The sequence below is a fragment of the Scardinius erythrophthalmus genome, assembly GCF_964197995.2.
Source record: "Scardinius erythrophthalmus genome assembly, chromosome: 7".
Lineage (NCBI taxonomy): Eukaryota > Metazoa > Chordata > Actinopteri > Cypriniformes > Leuciscidae > Scardinius > Scardinius erythrophthalmus.
Window position 1 is genome coordinate 16,598,938 of NC_138227.1, and position 15,058 is coordinate 16,613,995.

At 37.1% G+C, this 15,058-nt stretch overlaps 1 protein-coding gene across 2 annotated transcripts; it reads right to left on the reverse strand.

Moving 5' to 3' along the window:
* Positions 1-1,253: 1,253 nt before the first annotated feature.
* On the reverse strand, positions 1,254-14,308 carry tbcela (tubulin folding cofactor E-like a). 2 transcript variants are annotated; one of them, XR_014030518.1, is made up of 10 exons: positions 14,126-14,308; positions 12,700-12,876; positions 11,226-11,398; positions 10,959-11,098; positions 9,665-9,846; positions 7,360-7,616; positions 7,065-7,191; positions 6,552-6,668; positions 3,679-5,311; positions 1,254-2,260 (listed from the first exon to the last, which is right to left on the reverse strand). XR_014030518.1 is itself a non-coding variant. In XM_081371051.1 (9 exons), exons 3-9 carry the CDS (start codon positions 11,365-11,367, stop codon positions 4,993-4,995), a joined length of 1,284 nt encoding a protein of 427 aa, XP_081227177.1. In that variant the 5' UTR covers positions 11,368-11,398; positions 12,700-12,876; positions 14,126-14,308; the 3' UTR covers positions 3,139-4,992. The 2 variants fall into 2 exon arrangements, 1 of the variants encoding a protein (XP_081227177.1); XM_081371051.1 differs by lacking the exon at positions 1,254-2,260 and having other exon boundaries at positions 3,139-5,311.
* Between the last annotated feature and the right edge of the window lie 750 nt (positions 14,309-15,058).

The window sequence follows — 15,058 nt, forward strand, 5'->3', positions numbered from 1 at the left end:
CATTGCTACCTTAAATATGTTATACACAAATCAAGTGGAAGAGAAAAACACGATCGCTACTGAGCAGAAAAAAAATATATAAACTGATATTATTGGCGTAATGTCAGGAATCTAATCAGCAGCAGAATTTAGAAGATAGACCCATAGATATGAGATCCTTTATTTGAAACATTTAAAAATATTGTAGTGTGTTGGCTTTTTAACTTAGAATACAGACGTCTTGTCTTTTAATTTTGTAGCTTTTTTACTAGTCAGCTATGTTATTCATTGTACGCGCAAATTCAAAGCGTCGCGTCTGGGCACGTTAATGACGCTCGCGCTCTTTTAAACTCGTAATAAAGCGGTGAATGATTTTTCCAGAAATGACGCTGATCTACAGTACAAGTTTATATTTAGAATACATTGCAATCACTCCAAAATAGATGACGACAACTCACACACCTGCATTTTGAGCAGTGCTTCTTTGTGTGCTTATTAGGCTTTTGCCTCGCAGCACCTGATGGATGCGTTCGTTACACATACCTGTACTTTCAGAAGCCGGCACCCGCTTTGTAACGGACACATTCATTGGTTTAACTGCAGTAATGCAACAGTCTATGGTTAAGATAAACATCGTCACTATTTTTAGTTAACTAATAAATATTGAAATAAATTGTAGATAGGACTTTTTTTTTTTTTTTTTCCCTCTGTCTGGGCCCCATCCCGCCAATCGGGCCCTAGGCACGTGCCTAGTTTGCCTTTGCGTTAATCCGGCTCTGACTTCATCTTCTCATCAGATTTTCTGTTCAATCAAATGCTCTCTAGAATCTGAAGCATCCAGCCCCCTACATTAATATAAATAGATGCTGAAGCTGCATCTGAAATCGGTAATTTGTTCACATGATCATTTACAATTTTCTACATGGTGAATGACACATAATCCACTTTATAGGGGACAGGAAACAATTCAGACAGTGTGAATATGCTTTCCATTGGGGCGAATAAAGTCTGGTTTCATGTTAGTGTCACACGAAACTGCCGCAGCACACATAATATAATGCCTTATTCTGCATGGCTATATTCTAAACCCCCAAATACCCAATAAATTATAGCATTATAGCATAATAAATTAAAGCTTAACAGAAATATTTAATACCACTAATAGAAATTAGAAAAGCCTATCACAAAATTACTAAAATGACAACTGAAAATATACAATAAAACCGATTAAAAAGTATTAAGAAATATTATATTTGACAAAATAACACTGTAATGACCGCCAGTAAAATTTTATTTTCCCTAATCCTTTAAGCCATTCAACTCACAAACATACAGTAGATACATTAGTGTGCACATATGTTGGTAAATCAATGGAATAAAACACTCAGATCTGATTCAGAATAATAATGCATTAATGGTGTGACTGTGTGCAACTCGACTCGAAGTATGTAAGTCTTCATTACAATAACAGGCTTAATGCATCCATTAGATAAATGGCTTGCTGGAATTCACATCCCTTTGACACTTAACAGCCTTTTACGCACCCCTAACAAATTAACTTAAACTGAAGATTAAGAACTGCTAATGTACAACATTTAATGTAAATTGAGAGAGACACAATTTTTAAACTACACTCAGCACATAACATCCAAACAAGGAGAGTAAAATAAATGTAAAAAGAACAAATAGAAAAAAAAAATTGTGTACTGTCACACTGATTGAAAAGTAAATGCAGTAAATTTCACTTGGTAAACATTGTCTTCACTGGTAAATTTAAGAATTTTCATCTTCACACTTCTTACCTGTCAGTCACAGTTCAAGTGGCATTACCTTCAGTAAAACTGGAATATAAATAATGCATACATATAGAAAAAAAACATTAAATAATTATGCAAAAGTGAAACACTAATATCAATAGCATGTCCTGTGTGGGCACAGAACATCAAATATTGATACTGTAAAGGGGAATTCTCTGGAGAAAAACAGTGCTTCATTCTGCTTTAATGTTTGATTAGTGGGTCACAGGTAAAGGCATTAAGAGTGTTAAAGGCATGGTACAACCTTCATATATATAAACTTCATCATCTTTCTTCGGTCAAACAACAACCCTTAAATTACTTCTACAACTATTAGGGATCTGATTTTAACATTATATGTTCCACTTCAGTATAAGTTATACACATGTAAGTCTATTAAATCTCTGACTATCTGACTGACTCTTTTTGATTATAAAATGATAAAGATCCTGTCTTATTGATGAGTATATGTAATATGTACAGTGCTGGTCAGAATTATTTGCCCCCTTGGTAAATATGATCAAAGATGCCTGTAAAAAAGAAATCTGCATTGTTTATCCTTTTGATATTTTATTTGAAAAAAAAATGCAAAAATCTAACCTTTTATTGAAGTAAAAGAATTGAAAGTGGGGGGGAAATCACATTATGAAATAAATGTTTTTCTCCAAAACACATTGTGAACAATTATTTGCCCCCTTTTATTAAATACTTTTTGCAACCTCCTTTTGACAAGATACCAGCTCTGAGTCTTCTCCTATAATGCCTGATGAGTTTGGAGAACACCTGACAAGATTCCCAGATCCATGTTGGTGCTTCTCTTTCCTCTCATTTTCTATAGGGTTCAGGTCAGGGACTGGGATGGCAATGGCAAATGCTTGGTTTTGTGCTCAGTGACCCATTTTTGTTTTGATTTTGATGTTTGTTTTTGGATCACTGTCCTGTTGGAAGATCCTTCAAAGATTTCTAGAACAGGTTGTCAGGTTTTGATTTTTTATCTTGTTTGGTATTTGATCGAATCCACGATGCCATGTCTCTGAACAAGATGTCCAGGACCTCTGGCAGAAACGGGCAGAAAACATCAAAAATGGGTCACTGAGCATCAAACCAAGCATCTGCAATGGCCATCCCAGTCCCTGACCTGAACCCTATAGAAAATGAGTGGAAAGAGAAGCGCCAATATGGATCTGGGAATCTGAAGGATCTGGAGAGATTCTGAATGGAGGAATGGTCTCTGATCTCTTGTCAGGTGTTCTCCAAACTCATCAGGCATTATAGGAGAAGACTCAGAGCTGTTATCATGGAAAAAGGAGGTTGCAAAAAGTATTTAATAAAAGGGGGCAAATAATTGTTCCCAATGTGTTTTGGAGAAAAACATTTATTTTATAATGTGATTTCCCCCCCCACTTTCAATTCTTTTACTTCAATGAAAGGTTAGATTTTTGCAATTTTTTAAAATAAAATATCAAAAGGATTAACAATGCAGATTTATTTTTTACAGCCATCTTTGATCATATTTACCAAAGGGGCAAATAATTCTGACCAGCACTGTATGTCTGAAACCTGAAATGTTTAATGAGAAAAAGCCTTTCGACATTCTCTCACATCTTTTTATACACTTTTATATATCAGTACATAATAGAAAATTAAATCTACTAACCTAAGAATTGACAATGCGTGTCAGTGTAAAAGCACACTGACAGTTACTCCGAAATGATCTCAGTGCTTTTCCATTCAGTCCATCCTTCGAGTCATGCTATCATGTAAAATAAAATTGCAACAAACTAAGTTTTTGCTAGTTTTAGTTGCTAAACATGGGGGATTTTGTTGAATTAAGTTTGACAAGCAAATAAATTGGTTCATGCACCGATTTGATCAAAGTACCAGGTATAAATAAATAATTTGCTGGTTTCATATACCGTCCCTCAGAATAAACGTACCACTTTCGGCATCGGAAACAGTCTTGCGTTGCACATTTCAACGCACATTTTTTTTAATTCTGTCATGATTTACACTCCCTCATGTCGTTCCAAACCTGTATGACTTTCTTTCTTGTGCAGGAACACAAAAGGAGATATTTTGAAGAATGTTGGTAACCAAACAGTTTTGACTTACCATTGACTTCTCAAAATAACTTCTTTTATGTTCCACAGAAGAGAGAAAGTCATACAGGTTTGAAACGTCATTAGTAAATGATTAAAGAATTTTTATTTTTGGGGGAACTATGCCTTTAATTTAACACAAGAGCCCAAATTCCTGGTTATATTATACTGGCCGGATACAGTCTTACACCATGATCGGTTTGCTACTGATTTCTTTTGTTTTGTCTTTAATAAATAACACCAATCAGTGAAATCATAATAAATACTGTACTTAATAATAATCTTAACAATCTTTGGTGGTCTGTGTTGACTTTTTGTCACTTTACAGATCTACCGGTAATTATTCTGGAAATAAAAAGTCAAAATCAATGCACTCCATAATATGTACATTGGTGAAATAAAAATAAGCACATTTCCCAGCGTATGCTTTGTCCTGGAGGTACAAATTTGAGCGCCAACTTCCTAAACAACAGAGAAAGTACTAATAGAGATTAGACATATCAAAAAGGAACAAAATAAATACCACAATTAAATTGTACAGGCATGCAGCTTCGCAATTCTCTTCTGGAATCAATCAGATTGTAAAAAGGCTCAAATGAACTGGATATTTTAAAACATTTGTGAATAAGATGTTTCGCAAATATTTCCTCATGTGAATACAGCACTGCCCATACAGCATATAAGGCCTGAGAGTCTTTAGCGTGTAATTAATGGATGACACAGCAAACGACACACATCAGCACGCGATGATTATCCATGACCATCAGTGCAGTGCAACGTTTTCTTTCAGCTATGGGTGATTGTCTTAAGATCTGTAAAAAGCACATCCTGCCAGAGCCCTTCGCTGTGCTCTATTTAAAAATAAACGGGCCTTTGAACAAAAATGAAACCTTAATAACTGCAACAAAACCAGAGGTGCACACGAGTCAGGGTGTTTCTTATGACCGCGTAGTGACATGACACATGAAGTGCCGCTTGAGTACAACTGAAGCCCCAGCAAGTCCTAGGAGTTTTCCCCTAAAAGACAGTCTCAATCACTCTGTGGAGCTTAGATAGCGCTAGTTCAAAGCAGATTTGGTTATTTAAATATAGCATTCCGTGATCCTGGTGAAAGACATTTATTTTTTTTTGGGAACTACCAGGATCTCATCCCCGTCTTGAATGCTGTAGGAGTGCAAGGCCAGTGCGCTGTACTTCAACTCATCGGGGCCGAAGGCAGTGCCCTTGTCGATGTAGTAAAGGCGCATTTTGCTGGTGGGCAGCTGCACCACAGTCTTCAGCTGCTTCTTCAGCTCCGCGACAGTCTGGTCCAAACGGATGCTCACCTGCTCCACTTTGTCTTCATAGCGCACCTCCACCTTGGCGTGGCAACGCGGTCGCAGGTCTATCTCAGCCAGGGGAGCCAGTTTCCCATATTTGGTCACCAAACAGTGATATCTTCAAAACAAAATGCAAATACATAATCTGTATTCAGCTTTCCACTATATGGTCAAGCCAAAATAATACCCATTTCAGTTTTTATTTGAGTGTAATTACATCTGAAAATAAAGAGTAGTTGAATAAAATACCTCTATTGTTAATTTTAACCTCAAATATTACAGTAATGTACCAAATGAGAGGGTTCCCTGTATAGTTTGTATAGTTGCATGTAGTATAGCATTATTTGGGAGAGCATTCTTTTTTTCCTTAAGAAAATCAAACTAACGGTATCGGCAGATATCATTCTGAATAATCGGCTATCGGTATCGGCTGACAAATTTAGTATTGGTGCATATTCTTTACTAAAAACCTACCATCAACCTTAAACCTTGCACCAACCATAGTACCCTACCATAATTAAAATGTACCGTAGAGTTTCAGAATAAAAAATACTTTAAAAACTGAGGAAAAACAAACAGGACGAGAGTCTGCAGATGAATGTAGTACGATCTGTATCCTTATCACTAGGTGGCAATAGTGAAGCTTAAAAAAAGCAAGGAAAGTGAAGTAGAAGATTGATCGGTACTGACATCAGCGATTCTAGAGGGATGTGCTATTGACGATTTTTATTGTAGGGGTGTAACTTGTTATAGAGGGCGTAATTTGTTAGTCTGCAGTACTGGGTGAAGTCGGACAGACTTGCAATGGTTTGTTTTGCCATTTTTGACTGAGCTGTGATATTAGACACAATGACACTAAGACACACCAAAGCCTCGTGACCAGCACAGTGAATTAATCACTCCCGGACCCTCTCCTCTCACACACAGGCCTACACTGGTGGACTCACTCCCTACTCGTTTTTCAACATAAATTAAAAAACATCTAAATTTGCAGGTCGCAATGAAAAAAATGCTTGCACCTTATTAGCAAAATGAGACCATCTGGTCGCAGTCTGGAGCCCTGATATTAAAATGATGGATGATACTGAAGGATCATGTGACGCTGAAGTCTGGAGTAATGGCTGCTGAAAATTCAGCTTTGCCATCACAAATGCATTTTTAATCAAATAAACGCAACCTTGGTGAACATAAGAGACTTTTTTCAAAATCATGAAAAAAATCATAACCTTAGAAAAGTACATTAAGGTACTTTTAAAAATGAGTGTAAAAGAAACCTAATTGACTAGGTTAGTAGGTGACTAGTCAGCCATCCTGACCCATCCATACTATACACTACAGTATTCATGTCTGAAATTTACCTGTGAGGCAGCTCCTCCTCTGAATAATCCAAGTGATAACGGATGAAAAATCTCTCAGCATCCTCTCTCTCGCCATCCGTCACAACACTCCCGTTTAGGTTGGTCACTGACGGCAGCCTGCGGACGAGTGCAATGAGATCATCTCATCAACATTTCTAGAGCATAACTATCAGTTTCTAATGTAATGAAGCTAAAGAGATTATTCACCCAAAAATGGTAATTCTGTCATTATTTACTCTATCATCATGACGTTCAGACTGGTATGAAGTTCTTTCTTCTGTGGAACATAACATACAATATTTTGGGTAATATCTCTGTTTTCTTTCTTCTTTTTTTCCGCCAATACAATGGAAGTCAATTGTCATTGAACTGTTTGGTTACCAAACATTCTTCAAAATATCTTTTATTTTGTGTTCCACAGAAGAAACAAAGTCATACAGGTTTGGAATAACATGAGGGTAAATTAAATTTTATTTTTGGGCGAACTAACCCTGTTATACACACTGGACTTACTGGGCTATCATTAGACTGCGACGCTCCATGCTCGTGTAAGGCTGCAGTAGAGGAATGCCTTGCAACCTCACCTCCTCCAGTTTGGGCAGAACGTTTAGCTTCTCAATGTCCTCCCATTGCTTAAGTCCTGACTCACACAAAGTTATAAGAAAAAACAGTTTTCATGGAGTTTATGTAATTACACTGTAAAATAGTAATAATGCTAAATTAAGCAATTAATCACATGGTATGATCATTTAGACCCTTCCAGCATACGTTAAGACATTTTTCAACACTGTCACAAACAAAATGATACCAGAGTTGTGCAGATTGATGCTTCGTAGGTTAGGGAAGAGCCGCTGAAGGATTTCTCCCGAGTCATGAATGGAGCTCAGGTTGTTGTTGGCCATGACCAAAGTGTCCAGTGCAGGGAACATGGAGCCAAATTTTCTTACTTCGTTCCACTCATGGAGGTTGTTGTCTGTGATGTGGAGCAGACGCAGTGTGGGGCAGGGCATGGCAGCCGGTGTCACAGTGGTGTACTCATTAAGGCACAGGAACAGCTCCTCAAGCCTGGACAAAACCAATCGATATTGGTGGAGAGCTCTCATACCAGAGATACCTTCGTTAAATATCATGTATGTGATGATATTTAGGATAAGCAATCTTGTTTTTCCCTAAATGTTAAATGATTTCATTAGGTCAGGTGTGAAACATGAAGCAAAGAACCAGCGAAATGGACCATGGCCATGAACTTTAAAGGGATCATATGATGCTTTTTAATGTTTTCCTTTTCCTTTAGTGTGTAATATATATGTTTGTGCATGTATATGATCTGAAAAGTTACAAAGCTCATAGTCTTCCACAAAGTGATTTATACTAACAGAGAATGCTGAACCAGACCTGCCTAAAATACAACGATCCAGATATAACTTCTTCAAACGTCCAAGTCACAAAGTAAAATATTAGCATAATACCAGCCAAAGGCATAAGCAAAGAAAGAATGCGAGGTTTCAATGAATTGAAGTGTTGTTGGCATGTCACGGAAACACTGTGTGTTTGGATGCGAAAGCAAAACCGTTTTTGCTTTCAGAGGTTAATCAGAGGTTAGACTTATTTGTTCCTCAGCAGTACAACCCAAATGCCAGCAATTACCAGCAGCCATATCACCCTGTAGCCCAAGACTGGTTACCCACTGAAGCTAAGCAGGGCTGAGCCTGGTCAGTACCTGGATGGGAGACCTCCTGAGAAAAATCCAGGTTGCTGCTGGAAGAGGTGTTAGTGAGGCCAGCAGGGGGTGCTCACCCTGTGGTCTGTGTGGGTCCTAACGCCCCAGTGTAGTGATGGGGACACTATACTGTCAAAGAGCACCGTCCTTCGGATGAGATGTAAAACAGAGGTCCTGACTCTCTGTGGTCATTAATAAAATCCCATTGCATTTCTCGTAAAGAGTAAGGGTGTAACCCCGGTGTCCTGGCCACATTCCACCTTACCAATCATGGCCTCCTAATTATCCCCTTATACATTGAACTGGCTCTATCACTCTCTCTCCTCTCCACCTATAGCTGGTGTGTGGTGAGCGCACTGGCGCCGTTGTACCGTGGCTGCTGTCGCATCATCCAAGTGGATGCTGCACACTGGTGGTGGTTGAGGAGAGATCCCCTGATATAATTGTAAAGCGCTTTGGGTGTACAGTAGTACATATGAAAGCGCTATATAAATGCCTCATTCATTAATTCATTCATTCAAATGTTTGCTTGTGCATTTTACAGAGGACAGCTTCCTGAACCTATGAAAGTACAACGCAGGCTATAAACAAAGACTGACTTACCACTGAGAACCTGCTCAAGTCGTGCTTGCAAAGTTGGTTCCGATCGACCAACTTGATCATCTGTATTTTTTCAGAATCTGACTGGGGCTCGAACTTATATGGTAACAACGACATTATTATTATTATTAACAGTGTTTACTGTTTACAAATGCTTTAGAAGTCTTGGAATCTGAAGCTTGCAATTATGGTAAGGGGTGTTACATTTCCACACGCTTGAGGTGTGTGGCCAATCACAATGCACTGGGTCAGCTGGCCAATCAAAGTACTCTGAGCTTTTCGTAAGGAGGTGCTTTGTAGAAATCAGGATGTTTGAGTCAGACTGGGAATAGAAGAGCTGCAATAATGTACAGTATGGGAAATATATATATATATATATTTTAAAGCATATTAACCTATTCTATTATACCCAATAATCAAAATATGCAAGTTTTGTTCACAGGGTTGCATGTATCCAGCCATTAAAATACTATTTATGTAAAAAAGATATAAAATCAATACCATAATGTCTCAAAAATCTCAAACTAGCATACACCAGGGTTCCTCAAATCCGGTCCGATCGGCAGAGCTTAGTTCAAACCCTAATCAAACACATCTTCAGCGTTAGTAGAAAATTGCAGATAGGTGCGTTTGATCAGAGTATGACATAAACTCTGCAGGACAGTGGCCCTCCAGGGCTGGATTTGAGGAACCCTGCTATACACCACATACACCTTCACTATCTGTTATAAAGGATGCCAAGTCTATTTTCTTTTCAATTATGCAGAAACATTAGGAGTTCAAAGTGACTCACTCAGGCATTTCTTGTGTGAAAGTGTGCACCGTGTCCCAGGACACTTGGGTATTGTTAAGAACGAAGCGACGGATGCCAGAAAAGGCCTTAGCGCAGCTTGGATCTAAGACTGCATCATTCAGCTTATTAGAGCTGAGGTTCAAGAACGCCAGGTTCGGGATGTTAGAAACAATCTTGCGGATCTGGAACAGATTAAAGGGTTAAAACAAGAGTAAAAATCATTTAACCATTCTCATGTCATTTTTAAACCTGTTATGCTATGGTTTTTTTTTCAGTGGACACAACAGTTAAAATACCTAAAGAATCGTTATTCAGCTTTTGCTTTACAATAGTACAAAATATATACACAACACTTCAAGTTTAAGATTTTTTTTTTTTTAAAGAAAGCAAGGATGCTTTAAATTGATCAAAAGTGACAGTAAAGACATTTATAATGTTACAAAAATTTCTATTCAAATAAATGCTGTCGTAATAATATTTCACAATATTACTTTTAAACTGTTTAACTGTAATTTTGATCAAATAAATTCATTAAAGAATCCTGAATTTTTTTAGCACTATTTCCACAAAGATATTATGCAGCAAAAATTAAGAGCATTCAAATCATTTAATACACAGCTATCAGTGGATTATCCCACTTATACCATGGTCATTTGCCAGCATCGACAACTTAAAGCTGTTATTGATGCTTGCAGTGCAATATTTGACCGGAAGGCTAAAAATGACGCTTATTTTCACCAGCTATGACTCGTTAGATCTAGCATTCTGCAGGCTTTGAATTACACACAGACATAAAGTAGTGCGTAAGATTACATTTATTTAAATTAATGAAGTATAGCATTTATTTGAATTCATTATCTATAGAGAGAGAGATGAGAGATGTGTGTGAATTACCTGTGTCTGTTCAGCGTCTCTCACTTTAAACATGAATCTGTGAGTTTCATTCCTTTAAAACCAGTGATGTTATGTTATGTGCAGCACGCTCTACAAGTGACGTATGCGTGTGTGTGCTTCAATGAGAACAGCGCAGTTAATAAAGAACAGTGATTAAATGGACTTGGAACTACCTGTGCATTGATAGTTTTACTGCACACCTTCCAACCAATCAGAATCGAGTATTCAGACAGACCATGGTATAAAGAACAATGTGAGGGTGAGTTAATGATGAATGTTTATTGTTGGGTGAACTATCCCTTTAAATCTTTTAAAACAAAATTGGCCATTTGAATCTGTATTATTATACAAAATTGGAAACAAATCGGAAACAATGAGCTCCCCAGATGAACTGACTTACCTCATCCCAGTCTTGGAGCTTGTTGTGGGACAGATCAAGTTCAACAACATGAGCACAGAAGGCAGCGATCTCTCCCTCCTCTCCTGCATGACTGATTCCACTGCCATTCAAAACCAGAACACTGGGCAGGTTCAGACGGTCTGAAGGCAGATTGACCACACAATTAATGAACTATGAAACACAGCAACAGCAACAGCTGCCAAAGTAAACACTAAAAGTCACCTAGGAAGGAACCTTATATAACGTTTTAATTAACCCAAGCGTCACCTTTCATAGGTGATCCCTGTGGTCCAGATGGCACAACCACGACTCCCATGCCTGGACCCCGACGGCAAGGAAAGTTCTCCGGGCTGTACTTCTCACTGATCGCCTGCATAAAGGTGCGGCCTTCCATCTCAGAAGCTTCCATTGCACTGTCCCACGCCACGCACCTTATGCAGCTGTGGATACACAATTATCAAAATGTTTTATCTAAAGATAAAGTGCCATTGTTTTCCCAATTCTAAATAGTTCCTAGTTCAATGTGCAGAGATAGGCAATCCATTTGTAGGTTAATTTCATAAAACGGTGGTTTCAAAATGGTGATTGAGGAGTCCTTACATGTCAACTTCTATCTCAACCAATGGCGTGAGTTTTAGGTGGGACTACCCATTTGTTTAAATGACCCTGAACTAGCCTTGCGTTGCAATGAAATGTTCAAATTATCGGATATTTGAAGAGACTAATAGACCTTGCCATATAGACGTGAGAATCTCTACAAGGGCAATATGTCATTATTGCATGTTTGTTGAACCACATGACTTCCATTTGGCAGATAAAAGTTTTTCAAATATTAAAGGGACAGTTCACCTAACATTAAATTCTGTCATCAATTACTCACCCTCAAGTTGTTCCAAACCTGTATGAATTAAAGCAGTTTTGTCAATATATAACATATAGCCAGCAATATAAATCTGCCAACTCAAAGTCATATAGTGCAACAAACATATATTAACAACACTGATATAGCTTTTTTTTTTTCATTTTAGTTATGTGCTTTTGTCATTTTTATTGGTTTAATTTTCATTTATTTATATATTTTATATAGCTTTAGGCCTCATTTATTTCAGTTTTAGTCATTTTAGAGCTTATTTATTTCAGTTAGTTGCAACATTTCTCATTTTTAAGTTTAAGTAAAATATGAATCTAATATTTTTATTTCAGCTTTATTTCAATTATCTTTTTAAAAAAACAATTTTAGTTTCAGATAAAAATAACAACACTGTGCCAAACTAAAGGTTTTCTTTTCATCCTGACATTTATGCCCCTAACATCCCCACCCCCATACAAATATACAAAAATAAAAACACATTAATCGCAGAAGCTCATCACACTGCAATGTATGAATTGCATTTAATGTCCTATTTATGAAAAATTCATAAATAGGACAATAATGGGTGTTATGCCTTGACCCATGTGTCAGACAACCTCAAGCGGTTCAGTTAAACATATAGTCAGAAACTGCAGTCCTCTGGGTTAAAAATTCCATTTTTAAACAGAGCTGGCCTAGATTTAACCATCTGCTGGCTAAATAAATCATGTTCTTTGCTGACATGAAACCAGCAGCTTTACTGAGCACGGCAATTCTGGCTTATAACACAAAATATGTTAATCCACTGATGACTAAACATGTCTGGTGAATATGTTTTTCCTAAATTAACAAGTATAAATATGAGAATCCTGAGTTTTTAAGGGGTCTCACCTGCTATGCGATTTATCCTCACAGGTCCACAGTTACAGCAGCGCCATAAAATAATGTTTACTTTTACTACAAAAAGTTATTCATCCATTGAGTGTCGAGGTTCAGTGGATAAACGTGGATGCACACCAGCAGAGAGACTGCTCAGCGTCCTCCACAATTTTCAGGGATAACAGCACTCTGTAGAAAGAAGACACCAGGTCAGCAAGAAGGACAGACAACCGATTCACCTTCAGTTGTAACTACACTAATCTGACTCAGCCAGAGTTTCTGTTTAAGTCAACACACTCAATATGCATCTGAAAAATCTTACGATAGTTACAACTCACTTACTAGTTTACAGAATCACTCTTAAGGAAAATACATGACAAAGAGACCAAAACCATGTAAGCATTCTTTAGACAGCTGTGCATATAATGATGCTAAAAGAACAATAGCTGACTAGTGAAACAAAAAGTTGCCAAGACAATACAGTTCCAGAAGCAGTTTCCTTAAAGTCTAACGTCTGAGTGTCAAATTACAAGAACAAGAGCTGTTAAAAAAATAAATAATTGAGCCTAACTCCTATTTTACAGCATGTTGCACATTCAAAACAGATGAAAAAACAAAAACTATGATGCCCAAATGATATCAAGTATGGAATGTAGTTATAGAGCAGAAGTTCTAAACATATGGCTGAAATTAAAGAATAAAATCGTTGATCAAATGAGTTATGAGTTACATAATTAGATAGGGTATGTATTAAATTATGTAAGCATCTGCAATCAATTATTTTCATTTGTAGCGTACAGAATGACTCTACCTTAATTTTAATATATCTGTGCAATGCAGTTCTTGCCTTACAAAATTAACATCTTATATCCATAAAAACAAAACATTCTAGCTTACTAGTTGACTTTACTAGTTTCTGTTTTCTTTTTGCATAAATGGTCACGCAATTTATATCAAAACATGCAGTAAGAATTCTGTAAGGCTCTTTGAGTTATTGACACGTAGTTTTATCTATCTCTACACACACACACACACACACACAGAGACACCACCAAACAACTACTAATATTTCACCTCCATCTACCCAACACTGTCCAAAACCACATTCATTTTGTCTATCCTGCATTCCTACATTTTCAAACCATCACATGACAGTAACGCAATGGCAAAGTTATAAAGGTGGGTCACCTTCATCTGTGATTTTATAAGAGCACAGGTCATTTATAATTGATAATTATCAAAGATGAATCTAACTTGAGCTTCTGCATGACAATACATAACGTTATATCAAATCTGATAGCACCACTCCCCAAAACGGACCACTAAAATGTTAAATGACTCGAAAAGAGAATGTCAACACCAGTGACTGACCATACTTCTGCTAATATGTAGCTAGCTTGAACCGAAAACATCCCTCCATCATTACAAAGTGTCTTACATTGAATGAGCAGCTCCTCGAAGAGATTTGGGGAAAGGCGCTGTAATTCCCACCGACTCCTAACGGTCAGTTCATCCACGTCATTTCACTTGAAATCCCGCACTTTGAACGCCAGGCTGTTACAAGTCGCTCTTGTTATTGTTGATAAATCTGTCACGCTGACCCTATTGTCACGGAAGTGACGTCAGTCCAGCTGGGCGCTCGTGACTGGACCGTTCAGTTGTGTACGAATACTTGAGCGCCCTCTCTCGCGGAGCGGAGAATATTTACCGCAATTTACTACATTCACTTTGTAAATGTATTGGCTGAGTAGTGTTCATGTGTTATTTTATAATGTGTAGAAAAGGGTAAATTAATTATGCAAATAAGATGATCAGAAAAGGTGACTCAGTCATGAATCATGGTTTGTTTGAGGGTCTGCTTTACCATCACTGATCATGGCATGACACCAACAGAAGCTTCTTTGATAACAGAAGTGGTGATTCAGGGACTGATCAATGCTTCCACCTAGCGGTCGGAAAACTTCTTATAGGTGCTGGTTTGCATTGCATATCAACTAAAACGGTTGCATTATTGTTAACTAAAACATCTACTAATAGTTTTCAGTAATTGAAATAAAGCTGAAATAAATTTAAATATAAAAATCTGATAAAAAAAGAAACGAACGAAAACTAGAAATGTTGTCTTGGCAATTAACTGAAATAAATGTATGCATTAAAATTATAACTTAAACAAATTTGAGATAAATACATTACATAAAAAAAATTAAAATGAGATAATAAATCCTTTAAAATAACTAAAAACTGAACATAAAACTAAAAGCACATTAAAAATATTAATAAATACTATTACAGTATAAATAACACTGATATGGATTTCTCTCAAAACTAAAGTTTACTTCACTCCAGCATGACTTTATTATTAGCATATATG

What these genes read in the sequence shown, in the direction of transcription:
- tbcela (XM_081371051.1), bottom strand. Translation starts at nt 11,367, where the DNA reads ATGGAAGCTTCTGAGATGGAAGGCCGCACCTTTATGCAGGCGATCAGT. An exon ending in AGCTCCAAGACTGGGATGAG is followed by an intron (nt 9,847 to 10,958) that starts GTAAGTCAGTTC and finishes AATCTGTTCCAG; the next exon opens with ATCCGCAAGATTGTTTCTAA. An exon ending in CGCAGTCTAATGATAGCCCA is followed by an intron (nt 6,669 to 7,064) that starts GTAAGTCCAGTG and finishes ACTCGTCCGCAG; the next exon opens with GCTGCCGTCAGTGACCAACC.